Source organism: Ochlerotatus camptorhynchus, unplaced genomic scaffold (genome assembly GCF_037179485.1).
Source record: "Ochlerotatus camptorhynchus isolate MF236.1 unplaced genomic scaffold, CSIRO-AGI_Acam_v1.1 ptg000749l, whole genome shotgun sequence".
NCBI classification, from domain to species: domain Eukaryota; kingdom Metazoa; phylum Arthropoda; class Insecta; order Diptera; family Culicidae; genus Ochlerotatus; species Ochlerotatus camptorhynchus.
The window spans coordinates 113,288-130,363 of record NW_027041217.1 but is presented as its reverse complement, the minus strand read 5'-3'; the positions used below and the strand labels follow the sequence as shown (position 1 = coordinate 130,363).

The window sequence follows — 17,076 nt, the reverse complement described above, 5'->3', positions numbered from 1 at the left end:
CGTCCTCAAGAGCAACCGAGGCGATAACGTAATCCTCATCCGGTCTCACGTGCTGGCTGATGAGTCGAGAAAGCACATCCGCGTTACCGAACTTCGCTGTTGGAACGTTCTCGATGGTGAAGTCGTACGGTAGCAGCGTTAGCGCCCAGCGCTGCAATCGGTTCGACGTGTAGACCGGAATGCCTTTCTTCTAGTCAAAAATCCTCAAAAGAGGTGCGTGATCCGTTTGCAGATGGAAGCGCCGACCAAACAACATTCTGTGAAATTTCGTTACCGCGAATATGATAGCTAGGCCTTCGCGATCGGGTTGGCTATAGTTCCGCTCGGCTGGTGTGAGTGCTCGCGACGCATGCTGAACGACCTTCATGGTACCATCCGGGAATTTATGGCTGATAGTGGCACCAACACCGACAGAAGAAGCGTCTGCGGATACGACGATGTCGAGATTCGGGTTGTAATGGGTGAGGAGCAAATCTGAAGCAAGAATCTCCTTGAACCTCATGAATGCCTGTTGGCATTGTGTTGTCTAACGGAATTCGGTGCCAGCCTTGAGTAGCTCGTCCAACGGGAAACGAAGAGTTCTCATTCTATGGACGAATTTACCGTAATAATTAACCGCCCCGAGGAAAGAGCGTACGCCGGAGACATCAGTGGGAGGAGCCATGTCGGTGATAGTTTGAATCTTCGCTGGATCTGGTCGTAGCCCGTTGCGGTCGAGTAGGTAGCCCAAATATTTGATTTATGGCTGAGCGAACGTACACTTCTCTGACCGGATGGTGAAACCAAATTCTTGAATCCACTCCAACACTGCACGAAGATTGGTCCAATGCTCCTCAGTGTCTTTTCCGCCAACAACCACGTCATCAAGGTAACCAGAAGTGCACGGGAGACCAGCTAACATGGTATCTATCAGCTGCTGGAATGCTCCTGGTGCTGTCTTGACTCCTGGTGGTAGACGGTTATAGCGGTACAATCCTCGGTGGGTGTTAATGGCAAGAAGATCCCGACTACATTCGTCGACTTCCACCTGGAGGAAGGCGTCAGAAAGGTCTATCTGGCTGAACACGGTGCAGTTGGCTAACTTGGCGAAAATGTCTATCGGTAACGGGAGAGGGTACCGATGCGGCTGCAGGGTGTCATTGGCCGGTAGAATAATCCCCACAAATCCGTATGGAGTCGTTGGCCTTGCGGACGACTACAATCGGGGCCGCCCAGTTGAAAAAATCAACCGTTGAAATGATCTTGGCGCGCTCCAATCTGTCCAACTCGTCATCCACCGTGCTGTACATGGCGTAAGCCACAGGACGTTTAGGGCGAAACGCCGGTACTGCATCTTGCTTGAGCTCTAGCTTGAATTTTGTTTTTGTACTTCGGAAGACTTCCGGAAATGCCGCCTTGAGGGTGTCCACAGTGGTAGAAGAACTGGTGACACGGTTGCAGTAGGAATTGATAGGCACAGACCTCAATCCGAAAGCATCGAGCATGTCGATCCCTAGCAGCTGAAGGGACTTCTCCACCACGTAGAATTGTGCTTGGCGTTGCTCACCGTTGATTGATACGGTGCAGACGAACTTGAAAAGTAGCTTTAGCGGATCTCCTGACGCTGTTGTGGCTCGTTCCGTAGATGGCATTATCGGTGGCTTGCCAACTTTCTCCCAGATCCGCTTCGACACAACACTGATGTCAGATCCAGTGTCTAACTGAAGACGTACATCCACTCCGTTGACTTGATCTTGAACGAAACAACGCTTTTTGTTAACGGTATTTACCAGAAGACTTACTGTTTTCGTTGAGACAGCTTTCGGTCGGCCTTTCGACTTGAAAGCCGATGATTTGGGGTTTTTCCGAACGCTCGAGCAATACCCCTCACGATGGCCGACGAGACCGCAATCGTTGCACTTGTGTTGCTTATACGTGCAGTCCCGGTTAAAGTGCATAGCTCCACAGTTCCAGCAGGGTGATGCTGGTACGTTCCTGGCTTGTTTCGTTCCGGTTGGGCTTCAGTGGATACTTGTTGAATTGCTTACGTTTGACGAACTGCACTGCTGCTGACGTTGGCGATTCGATCATTGCCGTATCATGCTTCAGACACAACAATCGTTGACAGTCCGCTGACAGCTGTTCGAGTGTAACGTCCGTCCGCTCCTCTATCTTCGAAAGCAATCTTGTTCGTATTTCGCTATCTCCCTCCGATTTCAGACCGCAAACAAACATCAAACATTTGAATTGCTCTTCGGTCATCTTGCTCAATTCGAACTCAACACAGCTCTTGTTGAACGGCGCCGGTGGTGTAGTGGTAAGCGTGATTACCTCTCACCCCAGCAGGCCTGGGTTCAATCCCAGTTGGCGCCGCCGGGATGTTCTGAGGCATAACATCTCTGATCACGCTTTCCTTCGGATGGGAAGTAAAGCCGTTGGTCCCCGGTTCATGAGTTGATGGGTCGATAGGTAGGGTCCAGGTGTAGGAGCTGCCTTCCTGGCACGTCGGTAGCATTGGTGCTCAGCACGGAAAACAAGATCGACGAAAAAAACAAACCAAAGGAAAAAAAAAAACAGCTCTTGTTGATTCGACAGGCAAACGAAATTAAATCTTCGGTAGGTTGCTTTGCAATTTGCAAACAGCGATACCGTTTGCTTACGACGGACTCGACAGCACCGAAAAGCGTTTTCAGTTTTTTTACTGTGTCGCCGAACGGAAAGTTTTTTGGAACCTTCGGTAAGATGAAACTTACGTATCGCTCCCCGAAAAAAAATAACAACAAAAATACAATAAAAAACAATGTAACAATAAGACGAAAATTATTGTCTTAACCTGAGTGACGCGGAGAAACACGAAATGGTTGTCAAAACAGAATCCAACTGGTGCTGTCAAAAAGAATCCAACGATCTAGAGCTGCTAAAAGTGATACTTTTCTCATACAATCCCCGTCGGCAGAGAAAGTATTGTGGTCAATGTTGAAAATATTGTCATTTCGGCATTTTTTTTACTAATATTCTTCAACAAAAACAATTGCTCAAATACTCGGATGTAAACAATGTAACGAACGAACGAACATGCACGAACTGCTGAAGGAAGAATGCTAACAAACCTTATAAGAGTCATGTGGGTAGGTGCACTCCCAACACCATGTACACGTTATTTATGGAGCAAAGGGTGAACTTTTGACAGCATGTATATGCAAATTGTGAGCAGTGCTTTAGCAAAAAAATTTGTGATATCGGAAAATTTTCAAGTTGTTTCCTGCTGACTTGCAAAACAAAAACGGCTGTGTTCGCAGTACCCAGGTCTTAACAATGATTTATATTGTTACGTCTACAATAAATTTACCTTGATTTATGTTGAACAAAACAGTAAATTTTATGGTAAATGGAAAATTTACAATAAAAAAGGGGGGTTGTTAAGTATCTTAACAATGAAATTTTCATGATTTCCCCATAAATTTTTTTTTTCAATAACATGATATATTATTGTTATTTTACTGTTGGTTGGCGAGTTTATTGATTAAAAAAAATAACAGTGTACTTTAGAGTGTATGTGTTGTCTTGACAGATCTACTTTATCGACTTTAAAAATAAATCGACAAAATAAAACGTCACCCCGGGAAGGGAAGGGGGTGGTATGTCTGATACGGGTGAGTCCTTTTTTTACTGGTTATGGATTGAGATTCGATCCGGAACTTGTCAGAAATGGAGGCCAACTCCCCTGCACTCGATCTCTCTAGGTCACGTCTCCTTGGTGGTTGAGCGTCGTTGATAAGTTAATGCATTCAACTGGAGAGAATCGCCCATGAAATATGCTTCCACCTGAGAGTTATTTCCTGACATCTTCAAGTGGTGGATTTTTTTTTATTATTATTGTATGATTATTGACTGCACGGAAAAGATCTGCATTAAGCGGGATTTAAATGAGGCAGGAGAGTTGAGTTCACCGATCTGGTCGTAGGCGTTCAATTGACTTGGCAACGAATAGAGCCAAACGAACTGTCAAAGCAAGAGCCATACGAGCAGCGCCTATCTTGATTACATTGGCAGTGTTGCTGACCCTCTCATAGTCTGCATGCTTCAATCAGATTTATTTTTATTGTTCGTGAAGTAACCCACAATGAAAACACACCCATATTTAATGTAACAACAATTTTTATTGTAATAGAGTTGTTCATTATTGTTCGTGATCGAATCATGTTAACAATAAAATAAATGAAAAATACAATGAAAATCATTGTAACAACATTTTATTATGTACATTCATTGTACAGCTAGGTAGCAGTTTTGCCGTTTTCGGAAGGGTACAACATTATAACAATCATTTTTATTGTCGACAATAAATATTAATGTTAGAGCATTGTTTCCACTGAAAATTTCACTGTAATTTTTTTTCGGGTCGTGTTCCGCAGCACCCAGTTTCCGCATGAGCAAGCGGACCTTGGCCTCATCGTCTAGGCGAGCAGCATCTTTTTCAACAGGTCGTCGTACCGGGCGTACCAAGCAGCGAACGTGACGCTTCCCTCTGGTTTGTAGCGAAACTCTTTAATGTTGTTCGCCAGCGAATCCAGGATGATTTCAGGGTTTGGAGGTACCTGAACGCGAATCGACTGCAATGCTTGATGAAAAAGTGTTTGCTGCGTTGCATGAACTCCTGCTGTTGCTGCATGAGCTGGTGTGTGAAAGTCTGCTGCTGTTGGAAAAGGTGGGCGAAAATTGCTTCGGTTGGTGCCGGTTGTGGATTTGGAGGTGGATGCGGAGGATTTGGCTGTGGGTGATTATTCTGCTGCGATTCGGTGCGCTGGGTGTTCACTCCAGGTGGTTGCTGAACTCGTTGTCCGCTGATTCCTGGTGCTGGCTGATTTCCCGGGCCCAGATTGCGGTTATGCTCATCATCCATGTTGAGCCGGCGTCTATTCCGTGCGTGCGACACTTTTCCCGACGTTTTTCACTGCGAGAAAAAAAACTTTCCCGAGTCGCCACTTTTACGGTCGCGTGTGTCCGAAGTGGCCGTTTCGGAATAGCAGTATTAAAACGCGACACGTAAAATTAATCAAATTAAAACTGTATTTTACGATAAAATAAGACGGTTACAAATTACGCGTGTTCGCGGTTCTTAGTGTTCTTCTCTTCTTCTCTTACTCTCTGTTTTTTCAATGACGTTTCTTGTTGGTGCTGTCATGGCATCGACGTTGATGGCAGCTTGACTGTCATCTGTGAGCCCAGCCGAAAAGTGATAAAAAATAGAGTTGGTCCAAAGTCCCAACATAGTTTATGAGCTTTCTGTTTTTTATTCTTCAAATTTTTCAGTTGTGGATTGAACCATGCGGGTAGTTTATTGTTTTGTGCTCGTCTTCTTTTTTTTTTGATGGTACAGTTTTGTACAGGCTTTGAAGAATTGAGTGAAGTTTTTCTACTTCAGTATCGACATTTCCTTCAATACTTATTAAATTTTGCCAATTTATTGTGCATAGTCTACGTTTGGCTTCTTCGTAATTTGCTTTATGGTATTCCGGCACTTCCTCGTATTCCAAGTCGCTGGAGGAAGAAGAATTTTGTACGAAGATTGAGAATTCAATTGCTATGATGTATCCACACAGAAGTCTTCAGTACAATTTGTAAATAAAAGGTCTAAATATGAGTTTTGTTGATTTTTTACATGGTTTATTTGATTAAGACCAAAATAAGATATTTCGTCGAATAATAATTGTAATGTTTCGTCTTCACCTACGACCGGGAGTAAAAATGATTCATTTTCAATGTCTGTAATAAAGTCTGCGATTTCGCTATAAATATGCAGTTTTACTTCTGGTTCCATATTTGACATTATAGTTTCAACAATTTGAAAAAATAGTTCAAAAGACTGCTTGTGGGCATGTTTAGGTGGAAAATACACAGAAGAAAAAATGTGTATTTCACCGGCAATAGTGCTTTGACCCAGACATTTTCGAATTCCTTGTGCTTATTGGTTATGATTTCTTCAGAAGTAAAGTCAGCATTGATGGCAATGAGTACTCCACCACCAGACTTTTTATTACAGAGTTGAAAATTCCTGTCGTGCCGGAATACATTAAAATTGTTTCCAAAATTTTCTTCGCTTCTGACGCTTTCGTCCCAGCTTGTTTCAGTTCCAAGAATTATTTGAAAAGAAGAAGAAGATATAATGTTCTGGTGGATTTCTTTCATTTTAGCTGGGCTTTTCATGCGATTGAAATTTTGACGCTAAAAATACTTTTTTCTGCCAACTGCCGGTGTTCCAATGGGAGTCAGATTCCAAACTGAAATATTTTCGGAATTTCTTATCTTGCCGATTTGGTATGTTCAGATGAATTATTCAAAAACAATTGCTCTATCTCATAAGCGTTGTTGGACAGCGGGGTGGGGTTTTTGCTGTATGCAGTTTTTAAAACTCTTGGGAAATCCTTGGGGATGATTGCAGTGTTCGAAAGGAGTGTTCGTACTTTTGTTGGAAGTTCATCGAGGCCAGTCATTGGTTTGAGAAGCCAGGGGTCATCGGAGGCCCAAGGTACCAGTGGAGCTAGTCTCGGTGGTGTGATGGCGTTCAAGAATGAAAAGAAGCATTAGTTTTGTGCTAACTGTTAGAATATTGGACAACACATAAACGCCGCAGCGCTGAGCATGCTGTTACATCTCGGATAGAAGACCGTTGGTCCCAGCGGATGCTGGTTGCTGCACAGGAAGCACGCAATTGCGCGCGTGATTGCGCGCCGTTATTCGCCATCTTGGGTTCGGACGGAGACTACCCGGACGTTTCCATCATCACCGTGGAATATCTGGGTCACCCGGCCACAGCACCACTTGAGCGGCGGAAGATTGTCGTCATTTAGCAGCACCATCGTCCCATCACGTGGAGTCCGCATAGGTAGTCCTTGCTCCAACGCTTCCAGATGCGTTGGATGAATTCTTGAGTTTGCTGGTAACGGTCAGCGCTTTTTCATTGGATGGTTCTGGGATGGAAACCAGTGGACGATGTGCCAGAGAAAATGACCTGGAGTTAGAATTTTCAAATCCTCTGGGTCGGACGTCAGCTGAGTCAATGGACGGGAGTTTAGGCAGCTCTATATCTGTGTCAGGAGCGTTTCGATGTCGTTCTTGAGCAGCACTGTTGTCCCGATTCTGGCTTTAAAATGTTTCTTGAAGGATTTCACAGCAGCCTCCCAAAGTCCGCCAAAATTGGGAGAGCGCGGGGGAATGAACTTGAAGTGGATTCCTTCTTCACCACAGTAAGTGGTTACAGCGTGCTTGTCCATGTAGTTCCGCTAGCGTTCTTGATGCACCTACAAACTTTTTAGCGTTGTTGCATTCGATGACTGCTGGCCTGCCACGCCGGGCAACCAATCGTTTTAGGGCAGTGATGAACGCATTTGTCGAGAGATCCACTACAAGCTCGAGTGAAACGGAAACGTTGGTGTGACGCGTTGAGCTGGTAGATCGCCCATGATCTGTTCGAGAGCAGTGAGTTTGCAGCGAAAGCACTTTAGACAAGCATGAACTACCTTCCACGCCAGGTTTCGTACTCGCAGTGGCCAGTATTTCTCTCGCACGCTTGCGATGAGTAGCTGTGGACCAGCATGTAGCAGGTTATGACAAGCTCCGTAAGTGGATGGTGCGTGGCAAGAATGATCAAATGCTTCCGGTCTTCGGAAACAGGCGCGTTTCGAAGCTGGCCACCGATACGCAGAATGCCGTCAACGATGATCGAAGAGAGTGATTTCAACTTTGAGTTCGGCTTGACTTGTCCATCGGAACGAATGGATCGTAGATCATTCGGAAATGACTCGAGCGAAGCGAACGAGAGTGTAGGTTGCTTGGTTGAGTTTCGTGGTTCGGAGTAATCCCTTCATTTGATCCTGTCGGTTAGCAGGCTTGACATGATGGCTAAATCTTCGTTAGTAAGCCACCAGACGAACTAGCGATGGAAATGATGATCGTAGACTGAGTATGGGGTTTGGAGGTTGGATCTGAACGGACAGAGCGATTGATCGTTCATCGAGGTCCTCGGACAGAAACTTATCGTCAGCCGTACGAATGTGTGACGGCCAAAACCTCGACGTTTGCCTGAGCCAGGTTGGACCATGCCACCAAATATCCGAATCCTTCAATTGTGATATGCTGTATTTCGGAGACCCTGTTTGCTGCAAACGTCTTCCATCGTGATGGTGTTCCAGCTAACCAATGAAGCACGATGGTGGAGTCAACCCAGTAGAAGCACTTTAGAAAAGTTTTCAAACTGTGCTGGACTTCTTGAAGAGGAGGCTGAGGAGCAATGCACCAGAAAGTTCCAGATGTGGAAGACTGATCTTCTATTGATTTTTACTGTTTCCCACTGGAGCGACCTTTGATTTGGAGGTGTACGGGTCCACTGGGTGACACCACACGGAGATAGATGCAGGCACCATATGCTCGTAGAGGAGCATCGCTGAATCCGTGTGCCTCTATGACGACTGGTTGTGTTTGAGTGAGTGAGTTTGAAGCCCATTTACGAAGGCTGAACCCAGCTGTTTGGAGAAGCTCGAGCTGTTGGCTGCAGTCTTCACGTAAACATGCACGGCGCTGAACGTGAGTTCAAATTTCAGAAATGCAAGTTCATTCAGAGCACGTGTTCTCTCTCAAGATCATGTTTACACACGAACATCGAACTTGAGAGAAATGAACAACATCTGGGGTGAGCGCAGCGTAAATGAACTCAGGCTTGATGTTTCGTGTTTGCGCCTCGGAGGTTTTGCGTGATGGTTGGTGTTGGCGAGATGATAATTGCCGTTTAACGTGGGTAATTAAAAGAGATATTTTGTCCGATTTTGCGACAATCGTCAACACTAATATCTTTCTGACTGCGCGTAGTTACCAGTAATTAAATTAGTTAAAAATGGTTTTAAAAGACTTAAAGTCAGCCAAGCATTGCGCAATGTTTATAGTGCAGTTCAATTTAAATTTAGTAGTAAAGAAGGATTGATAGAGGAACTTGATGCAGTATTCTGAAATAAAGGGATGTTTTATTTTTGCTCAGTAATATACTCATTTTTTAGATTCCATTTATTTAACCACATAAACAATAAAACAACAAATCGAATCAATCACTTGAAACGCAAAATAACAAATAACGAAAAGAAAAAAATATTTATACAGTTTGTTGGAATTTGTTAATGGCAGCAGGCAACAAATCACGACTGAACCGAATAGTCATCAAATCATTGAGCATTTGTGGAGACATTCGCAGCCGATGTTGCTCCAGCAATAGCTTGATTGCCGAGAAACACCGCTCAACTGAGACCTGCGTAGCTGATGCGGACAATGCAATCGTGGAAAGTGCATACAAATGTGGATCTTCATAGCGTCGAGATTCTCCATATTTCACAATATCTGTGTTAACTGGTAGTCGACCTTTTGTGTTTGCCAAATCCAAAAGCCTCAGCTTAACATCAACTTGAGAAGGACACAACCTATAAGTAGATGCTTGCTGGCACTCTTCCTCGAGTAAAGCCTCCAAATCGTCTTCTGTTGGGTTTTTGGATTCTTGATTCGATATTCCCGGTTGCTGTTCATCGGATGGACTGGTATTAAATGTTGTTAAAATGTTGCTTACCTTAAGAACATGCTCCTGTGTGGATTAAATAATACGAAATGGGAAAAGATACTGTGAAACAACGGACTTATATAAATCACGTATAATATCAAGAAAGATGTGATGAGTTTTATAAATGCACGATTGATATCAGTTCTGAATAAACCGTTTATATATTCATCGTTACTTTTCTTATTGAAAAGTAGACTTGAATAGAAAATAGATTGATATTTAAGCCACATATTATTTTCAAGGAAACTTCCGATGTAACTCATTTTTCAGCCCTTATTTATACTCAAACAACTTTGATTCTATCTGAGCAGTGTTTCAGTCAAGGGCCATTAACATATATAATCACAGTCATGAAGACTGCACATTGTAATCGCAATACGTATCAGTCATGGATACCAAAATTAATTAACCTTCCCTAAAGTACCCTAATAGCATATAAAGGATTAATGATGAGACTGAGGTTATGACAGAACTGTACTGTGAACTAACTCAGTATTTTACATGGGATCGCCCATATTTAGTAATGCCAAAAGCAAGCTGTGATGGGTTCAAAACTGGTCATCTAAAATGATCCATTATGAATCATGCAAGCAGAACATATACGATAAACGGTAAGGTTAGTAGAGGACTTATGCTCCCAGAAGGAACATCTTTAATATAATCAAGGAAGAAAATATTAAAAAATGTCTTGAAAAATGTAAATTTATTATTCTTTTTCTTCTTATTTTTCGCATTTCAAGCAACGTAGTGTTCTAGATGCATTTTTATAATTATTATTTTAAGATTTAGATGCCAGTCCCACTAACATTTTCAGCTGCAGATCAGCTTAAACAGTCTTAATTTGCTTTATGCAGCTATTTTTTGCCTGTATATGCTGGTCTGCAGCTAAAATTGTTTGTTGGGTTACCAATGCAAGAATTTATATATTGTATGGCAGCACAATGATATATTATGCCCATGAAAATCGAGAAAATTCTCTCTACTGGACCGATAATCGAACCTGCCTCCTCTGGGTTGGAAGACCATGCCTTTACCACTAGACTAAGTGGATCCATGACAAATGTAAATATATCCTTGTACAATAAAAAAACAGTGAATGACATATTTGAAAAACAACTAATATTCAAAAGAAGGGAAAATTCACTAGAAAACATTACATCGTTTGTAATAAATTAAATTTTTTCGAGAATTTTCCCTTCTTGAAATCACATGCTGTTCTTTCCATTAAAATAAACATAATGATCATAAGTGTAAAGTAAAAATATAACTATGCAGTGGCGTCTCGTCCATATGTGCACCTCGTGCACTGCACAGTCTCGAATTTTCAAAAAGTGAAATTTATATTTCATAAAATTTAAGAGATTTTCATCTCAAAAATTCTTTAAGTTAATTGCATTTAATACTCAATCAAAACCATTTTTGTCCCCCCTATTTATTGGTTTCATATGGATAGTAACTGAATTGCTTACCACATCGCTGCTCAACCTCCGTTTTACCCGCCACTGAAAGAAAAGTAACTAAAAACAGAAGCGAGGCATAGCGAGCTTGTTTTCACGTACGGGTACGCTGGGATTTTACCACGTGCAGACAACTCATTTTGGGCTTCTATGGCGTGGCGAATGAGCGAACAAGCAAGGAAAATATGCCTTCGTGCACTGAGCACTTTTGCTTGTGCACCAGAAACGCTCGTATTTACAACCAGATCAGTTGTATATGTATTGAAGTCCCGTAAGCATAATTGCCGATGTGTTAGTGTTTATCTTGTGCACTTCTATCTTTGCACGTATTGGCAACGTCGCATTTGAGTTTCTCTCTGAATTGATTGAATCTTGGAGAGCCGTCATTCGTTGTATACCTATCTACACGCACACATCGAATTTTTAAATTTTTAAATTTTCTTACTACCTGTCTGCATTTCATTCAGTAGTCTCAGCGCATTGATGGAATATTGTTCATAAGATAGTGCAAAATTAAATAGGAATCATGGAACAGGATATAGTTAATGACCTCCTGAAAAGACCGTTTGCCAGAAGATCCATGAATTAAAAAATGCTTATTGCGAGAAAAGACGTCCCACGGCCAAAGTTGGACAACTTGAAAACGACATGTAAAAGAAATGATAAAATCATAACGCAGAACTTTGCCGAAAATGGACAAGTGGAAATTGTTGGTTGTGTCATGCTCGAAGAAATTGCATGGGAATTGGAGCATTTCGAGGAAATCGCAATTGGCGTCAACTCTACGCTACTGCTTAGGAAACGGTGAGTATCGATGACAAATATCATAAACATGAGACTTAAAAAGAAAATTAATGTTTCTATGCAAGAGTAAGCGAAACTGGTAGCAGAACTGTTTCCCATCATCATTTCGTTTATTTTTCATACAGGTATCCCCGTCGAAAGATTTGTATCCCATTTTTTTATTCTGCATCAAAATTGGCTTCTACTGTTACAGACCAAATATATTTTTAAAATAGGTGCACAACTAGTGAATTTTCTCACGAGACGCCACTGTAACTATGTAAACAAGTAAGCAGGTGCTGAAAACTTTTTGAATAACACTAGACTATCTGAGGCCCCTGCAGTCACTGTGTCACAACTGGTATCGCATAATAATGTTATATGTTTGCCTCCGTAAATCGATGTCCCTACGTACCTCGACGGTTGTATATGACATTAAAATGAGTATATCCATTCACACAAGAAATATATAGTGAATTCCAAATTAGTCTGACAAAAATACCAATACAACCCATCAAAAGCTTTCTTATATTAAGAAGCTTTCTTATAGAAATCACCCCAACAGTTCAACACAAAACGTTTTTTTAGTTGCAATTTGTTTTGAAATGTTTTGGATGGAAATGGCTACCATACGACGTAGTGCGCGGATCACTACCAGCACAACAGCTAAATATGCTTCGGCTGGAATATATATATATATATATATATATATTTAATTTTACAGTCTTACTTACCGATGATTACTTCTTGTGATAAAAGATATCTGAATAGGTAACGCTAATAAATCACCACTAAAATATTTTTGCGTTCGTCACACACACCACACGTTTACCCGAAAACAAAATGTTGAAAAAGAAACCAGCATCTGCGCTTGGGTGCGAACATTGATGTTCGAGCGCTGAAGAAAACGAAGTGCGCACATGAACTTTAAACATACGCTCGGGCTCATGTTCATTTGGCCAAGTGCATGCGTGCATGTCGTCCATGTAGAAGTCGTTCGCAAGAACCCTTGAAGCAGCATTATGAGACGACTGACCCTGCTCTGCGAGCTCCTGGAGGCACTTTGTGGTGAGATAGGGTGTGGCAGAGGTCCCGTAGGTGACTGTTTTGAGCTGGAAGATTCGGATAGGTCCATCAGGTTTGTCTAGCCACATAATCTGCTGGAGAAGGAAGTCGAGAAAATATACCCAGATCTGACGGTACATTTTTTCTACGTCGGAAATTATGGTGTATCTCGGCACACGAAATCGGATGGTAATGCAGACAAGGTCCTCTTGCACTACCGGTCCCACCAACCCAGTTCAGTGAGATTCCAGTATCGGTGGCACAAGACGCGTGATGCGGAAGGTAGAAGAAAGCGGACGTGGACAACGAGTCTTCAGATACTTCCTCCATGTGCCCCAACTGGAGATATTCTTGTATGAACTCTGAGTAAGCTGATTTGAGCAAAGGGTTCGCTTCGAGGTGGCGACTCAGCGAAAGGAGCCAGCGTTTAGCGATCGGGTAGGAGTTTCCAAGCTGTTGTAGGACCTCAGGCTTTTTTGGCAAAGTAATCACGAAACGACTATAACTATAACTCACCGTGCAAAATTTTGAAATCTTCAAAATCAAACCTTTTTCCTTTTTCCAAGGGTATTCACTTTATTAATCAAACAGGAAATAGAAAACAGTGTTGGCAAAAAGATCTAATTAACTCTCCACACTTTATCTCATCGGGGTGTGACTCATAGTGCTTATCCCATTAATACACATTTCTCTACTATAAGCACATATTTAATTTCGTATGCTTAATATGAAATCCGGCAAAATTGATTCAGATTTAGACTCGACTTTAATTTTTTTTTTTTTATATTTCAGCATTTTCAACAAAATTTCTTCTACCACCACACAAAGCTATTCATGTACAATTCATAGAAATGAATCATTTGGAAAATCACGCCATCTCCTGGATGACTCCGTACTGGAAGACAAAGTTTCGGCAGATAATACGTCGTCGACTGGTAGTTCAGACGGCATAATAGGATTTGAAAATGATGTGGAGCTTTATGGAGATATTCTAGGATTTCAAGGCAGCTTGCGACGAAAAACTGTGATGAAACACCGACGTAAGCCAACAGTTTCTTCTTGGCAACGATACTGGATTCAAATATGGGCAAATTCATTAGTATATTTTGCACCAAGGTCTTTTCAAGGGTATGAAAATTGAACTTACTTAAATATCTGTCAGGAAATTCATTGATTTTGTTTTAGTATGGATCGATGTGATTATAAACGAGAGCCATTAAAAATATGTACTTTGGAAGGCTGGAAAGTGGAGGATAAAGACGATGCTCATAGTGACATATTCCAGCTAGTAAATCATCAACATGGGCATATTTACAAGTTTCGTACTGAGTCGGCAGATATTACTTCTCTATGGCTTAAAGCTCTTAACAAGGTGATTTCTTCATATTCCATTAATAGTTCAAGTAAACAAATTGTAAATTTAATGTCTTTTGAATAGTAAGAACCAAAATTTAGGACTGATCACTTATCGATAGTATTGATAACCTATTATGCATGCATTTGTGCTCTCTAAAATGTAAAAAGATCGAAAACAGCTTTAAATTTTAATATTGTGCAACCTACATTTTTCTTTAGTCCGAAAGTATTGAGAATTTGATTACGGAGACGGAACTGGCTTTTCACGCTCAGAGTCAGAGTGCAGCTAGGATGAAGATTTGTCAACTGACTTCTTTTGTTTGTAATCTGTTATTCTTCCCTCGAGAAAACGACACTGCAGAAACAAATCCAATCTGACTGTCAAAGCACATGAAAATTTATTCCCTATTTTGAATATGATAAGGGAAGAGAAAAAGCGAGAAAGTGAAAAACCATCCGAAATGTTTTGTGTTGGCGGTGATGTTGATGCGGACAAAATCGAAGCAATGAAAAGTGTATTTGTGGTGATTCAATTTATGGTTTTGATAACGCATGGCATCAAACATTTTGAATATCCAAATAAAACATATTACATACTTTGGAGATGAACTAGCCAAAGGCTAAAAATCTCCTTAATAAAGGTTTAAAAAAAAAATATTACATACTAAATACGCAACTACCCTACCCACTGTGCCACTACAATATATAAAACAAAGGAGCAATAAAATAAGCAGCATTACTTCATTATGATGGCTACCAAGTCTTTGGGAATTTTCCTCATAAGAGATTTGTATGGATTTTTCTCCTTTAGTTTACTTAAAATCTTTGGTTATTTAATTAGGTAGGTTCCGATTCTACACATTGTAGTTTGATTTTTATACCTGTGATCTTGACATTTTTACCAAGGGGATGACACTGCACATTGACATTTTTACCAAGGGGATGACACTGCATATTTTGAAACTTATGAGAATATTTTGAGAAGATTTAATTCACAGCAGTCCACGAAATTTTCACAAAACTACGTATTTTCTAAAATAATCATAAAAGTTAATTTTCCTTAGAAAATCATCCTTCTCATCCACTTGAGTTTCCTTGCGGTACGTTCAACCTGTACCCATGTACAATGTTCTTGGAACTTGTGAGAATATTTTAAGAAGATTTAATTCTCAGCAGTAAGCTGAGAACGGTATCCATAGTACGGTGATAGAGGAAATGCTTCACCAAACCTGAGCGTCTGCTCACCATGGAGGTGCGGCTCAAAACGGCGTCTGTTCTCCATGTTAGGAGCGGCTGATCACCGTCCTAGTGCCAGCGTGGGACTCTAAACAGAGCTGTGCACGATGGTCCCCCGGCAAGACAGGGGGTTGGGCCAGGCCCAGCAAGCCGCCCTGGAAAAAAACAAAGTTGCAAATACCGAAGAAAGAAATACGGATCGGAACAATCGGCACAGACCTACGCGACGAAATAAGGACTAAGATTGGAAACTCGGAACATGGAACTGCAAATCGCTCGACTTCCCGGGTTGCGATAGGTTAATCTATGACGAGCTTCAACCACGCAACTTCGAAGTCGTAGCACTGCAGGAACTTTGCTGGACGGGACAAAAGGTATGGAAAAGCGGGCATCGAGCGGCTACTTTCTACCAGAGCTGTGGCACCACCAACGAGCTGGGAACCGGCTTTGTAGTGCTGGGTAAGATGCGCCAACGCGTGATTGGTTGGCAGCCGATCAACGCGAGGATGTGCAAGTTGAGGATTAAGGGCCGTTTCTTCAACTACAGCATCATCAACGTGCACTGCCCACACGAAGGGAGACCCGACGACGAGAAAGAAGCGTTCTATGCGCAGCTGGAGCAGGTGTACGACGGCTGTTCGCAACGGGACGTCAAAATCGTCATCGGCGACATGAACGCTCAGGTAGGACGGGAGGCAATGTATAGACCGGCAATCGGGCCAAACAGCCTGCATGCCGTATCGAACGACAACGGCCAACGATGCGTGAACTTTGCAGCCTCCCGGGGTATGGTAGTGCGAAGTACCTTTTTCCCCCGCAAGGCTATCCACAAAGCCACCTGGAGATCACCTGACCAACACACAGAAAACCAAATCGATCACGTTCTAATCGACGGGAAATTCTTCTCCGACATTATCAACGTCCGCACGTACCGCAGTGCGAACATAGATTCGGACCACTACCTAGTTGCAGTATGCATGCGCTCAAAACTCTCGACGGTGCATAACACACGTCGAAGTCGAACGCCACGACCCAACATTGAGCAACTACGGGACACCGGAGTTGCCCAGGACTACGCGCAGCAGCTGGAAGTTGCACTACCCACGGAAGAGCAGCTTGGCGCAGCTTCTCTTGAAGATGGGTGGACATCCGTTCAGCCATAGGTAGTACTGCTGCAGCGGCACTAGGTACTGCAATCCCGGACCGAAGAAATGACTGGTTTGACAACGAATGCAAACTGTTAGTAGAGGAGAAGAATGCAGCACGGGCGAGAATGCTGCAACACCGCACGAGATTGAATGTGGAGCGATACAGACAAGCGCGGAACAGACAAAACTCGGTTTTCCGAAGGAAGAAGCGTCAGCAGGAAGACCGAGATCGCGAGGCGATGGAAAATCTGTACCGCGTAAACGACACACGGAAGTTCTACGAGAAGCTAAATAGTTCGCGCAAAGGCTACGTGCCGCAAGCCGATATGTGCAAGGACTTGGACGGTAACCTTCTCACGAACGAGTGTGAGGTGATTGAGAGGTGGAAGCAGTACTATGACGAGCACCTCAACGGTGAAGCAGCAGAAAACCAAAGGTGGCACGGCAACAGACC

General features: G+C 42.5%; 1 protein-coding gene across 2 annotated transcripts in view; it reads left to right on the top strand.

Annotated features, from left to right (window-relative positions):
* RalGPS (Ral GEF with PH domain and SH3 binding motif) overlaps positions 1 to 14,801 on the top strand; it is a 156,688-nt gene extending 141,887 nt beyond the window's left edge. For both annotated transcript variants that reach the window (XM_065238291.1, XM_065238292.1), the window contains exons 8-9: positions 13,675 to 14,010; positions 14,068 to 14,801. In XM_065238291.1, the coding sequence (XP_065094363.1) occupies positions 13,675 to 14,010; positions 14,068 to 14,320 (589 nt within the window). In that variant the 3' untranslated portion in view covers positions 14,321 to 14,801. The remainder of the gene's footprint in view (positions 1 to 13,674; positions 14,011 to 14,067) is intronic.
* Positions 14,802 to 17,076: the final 2,275 nt, after the last annotated feature.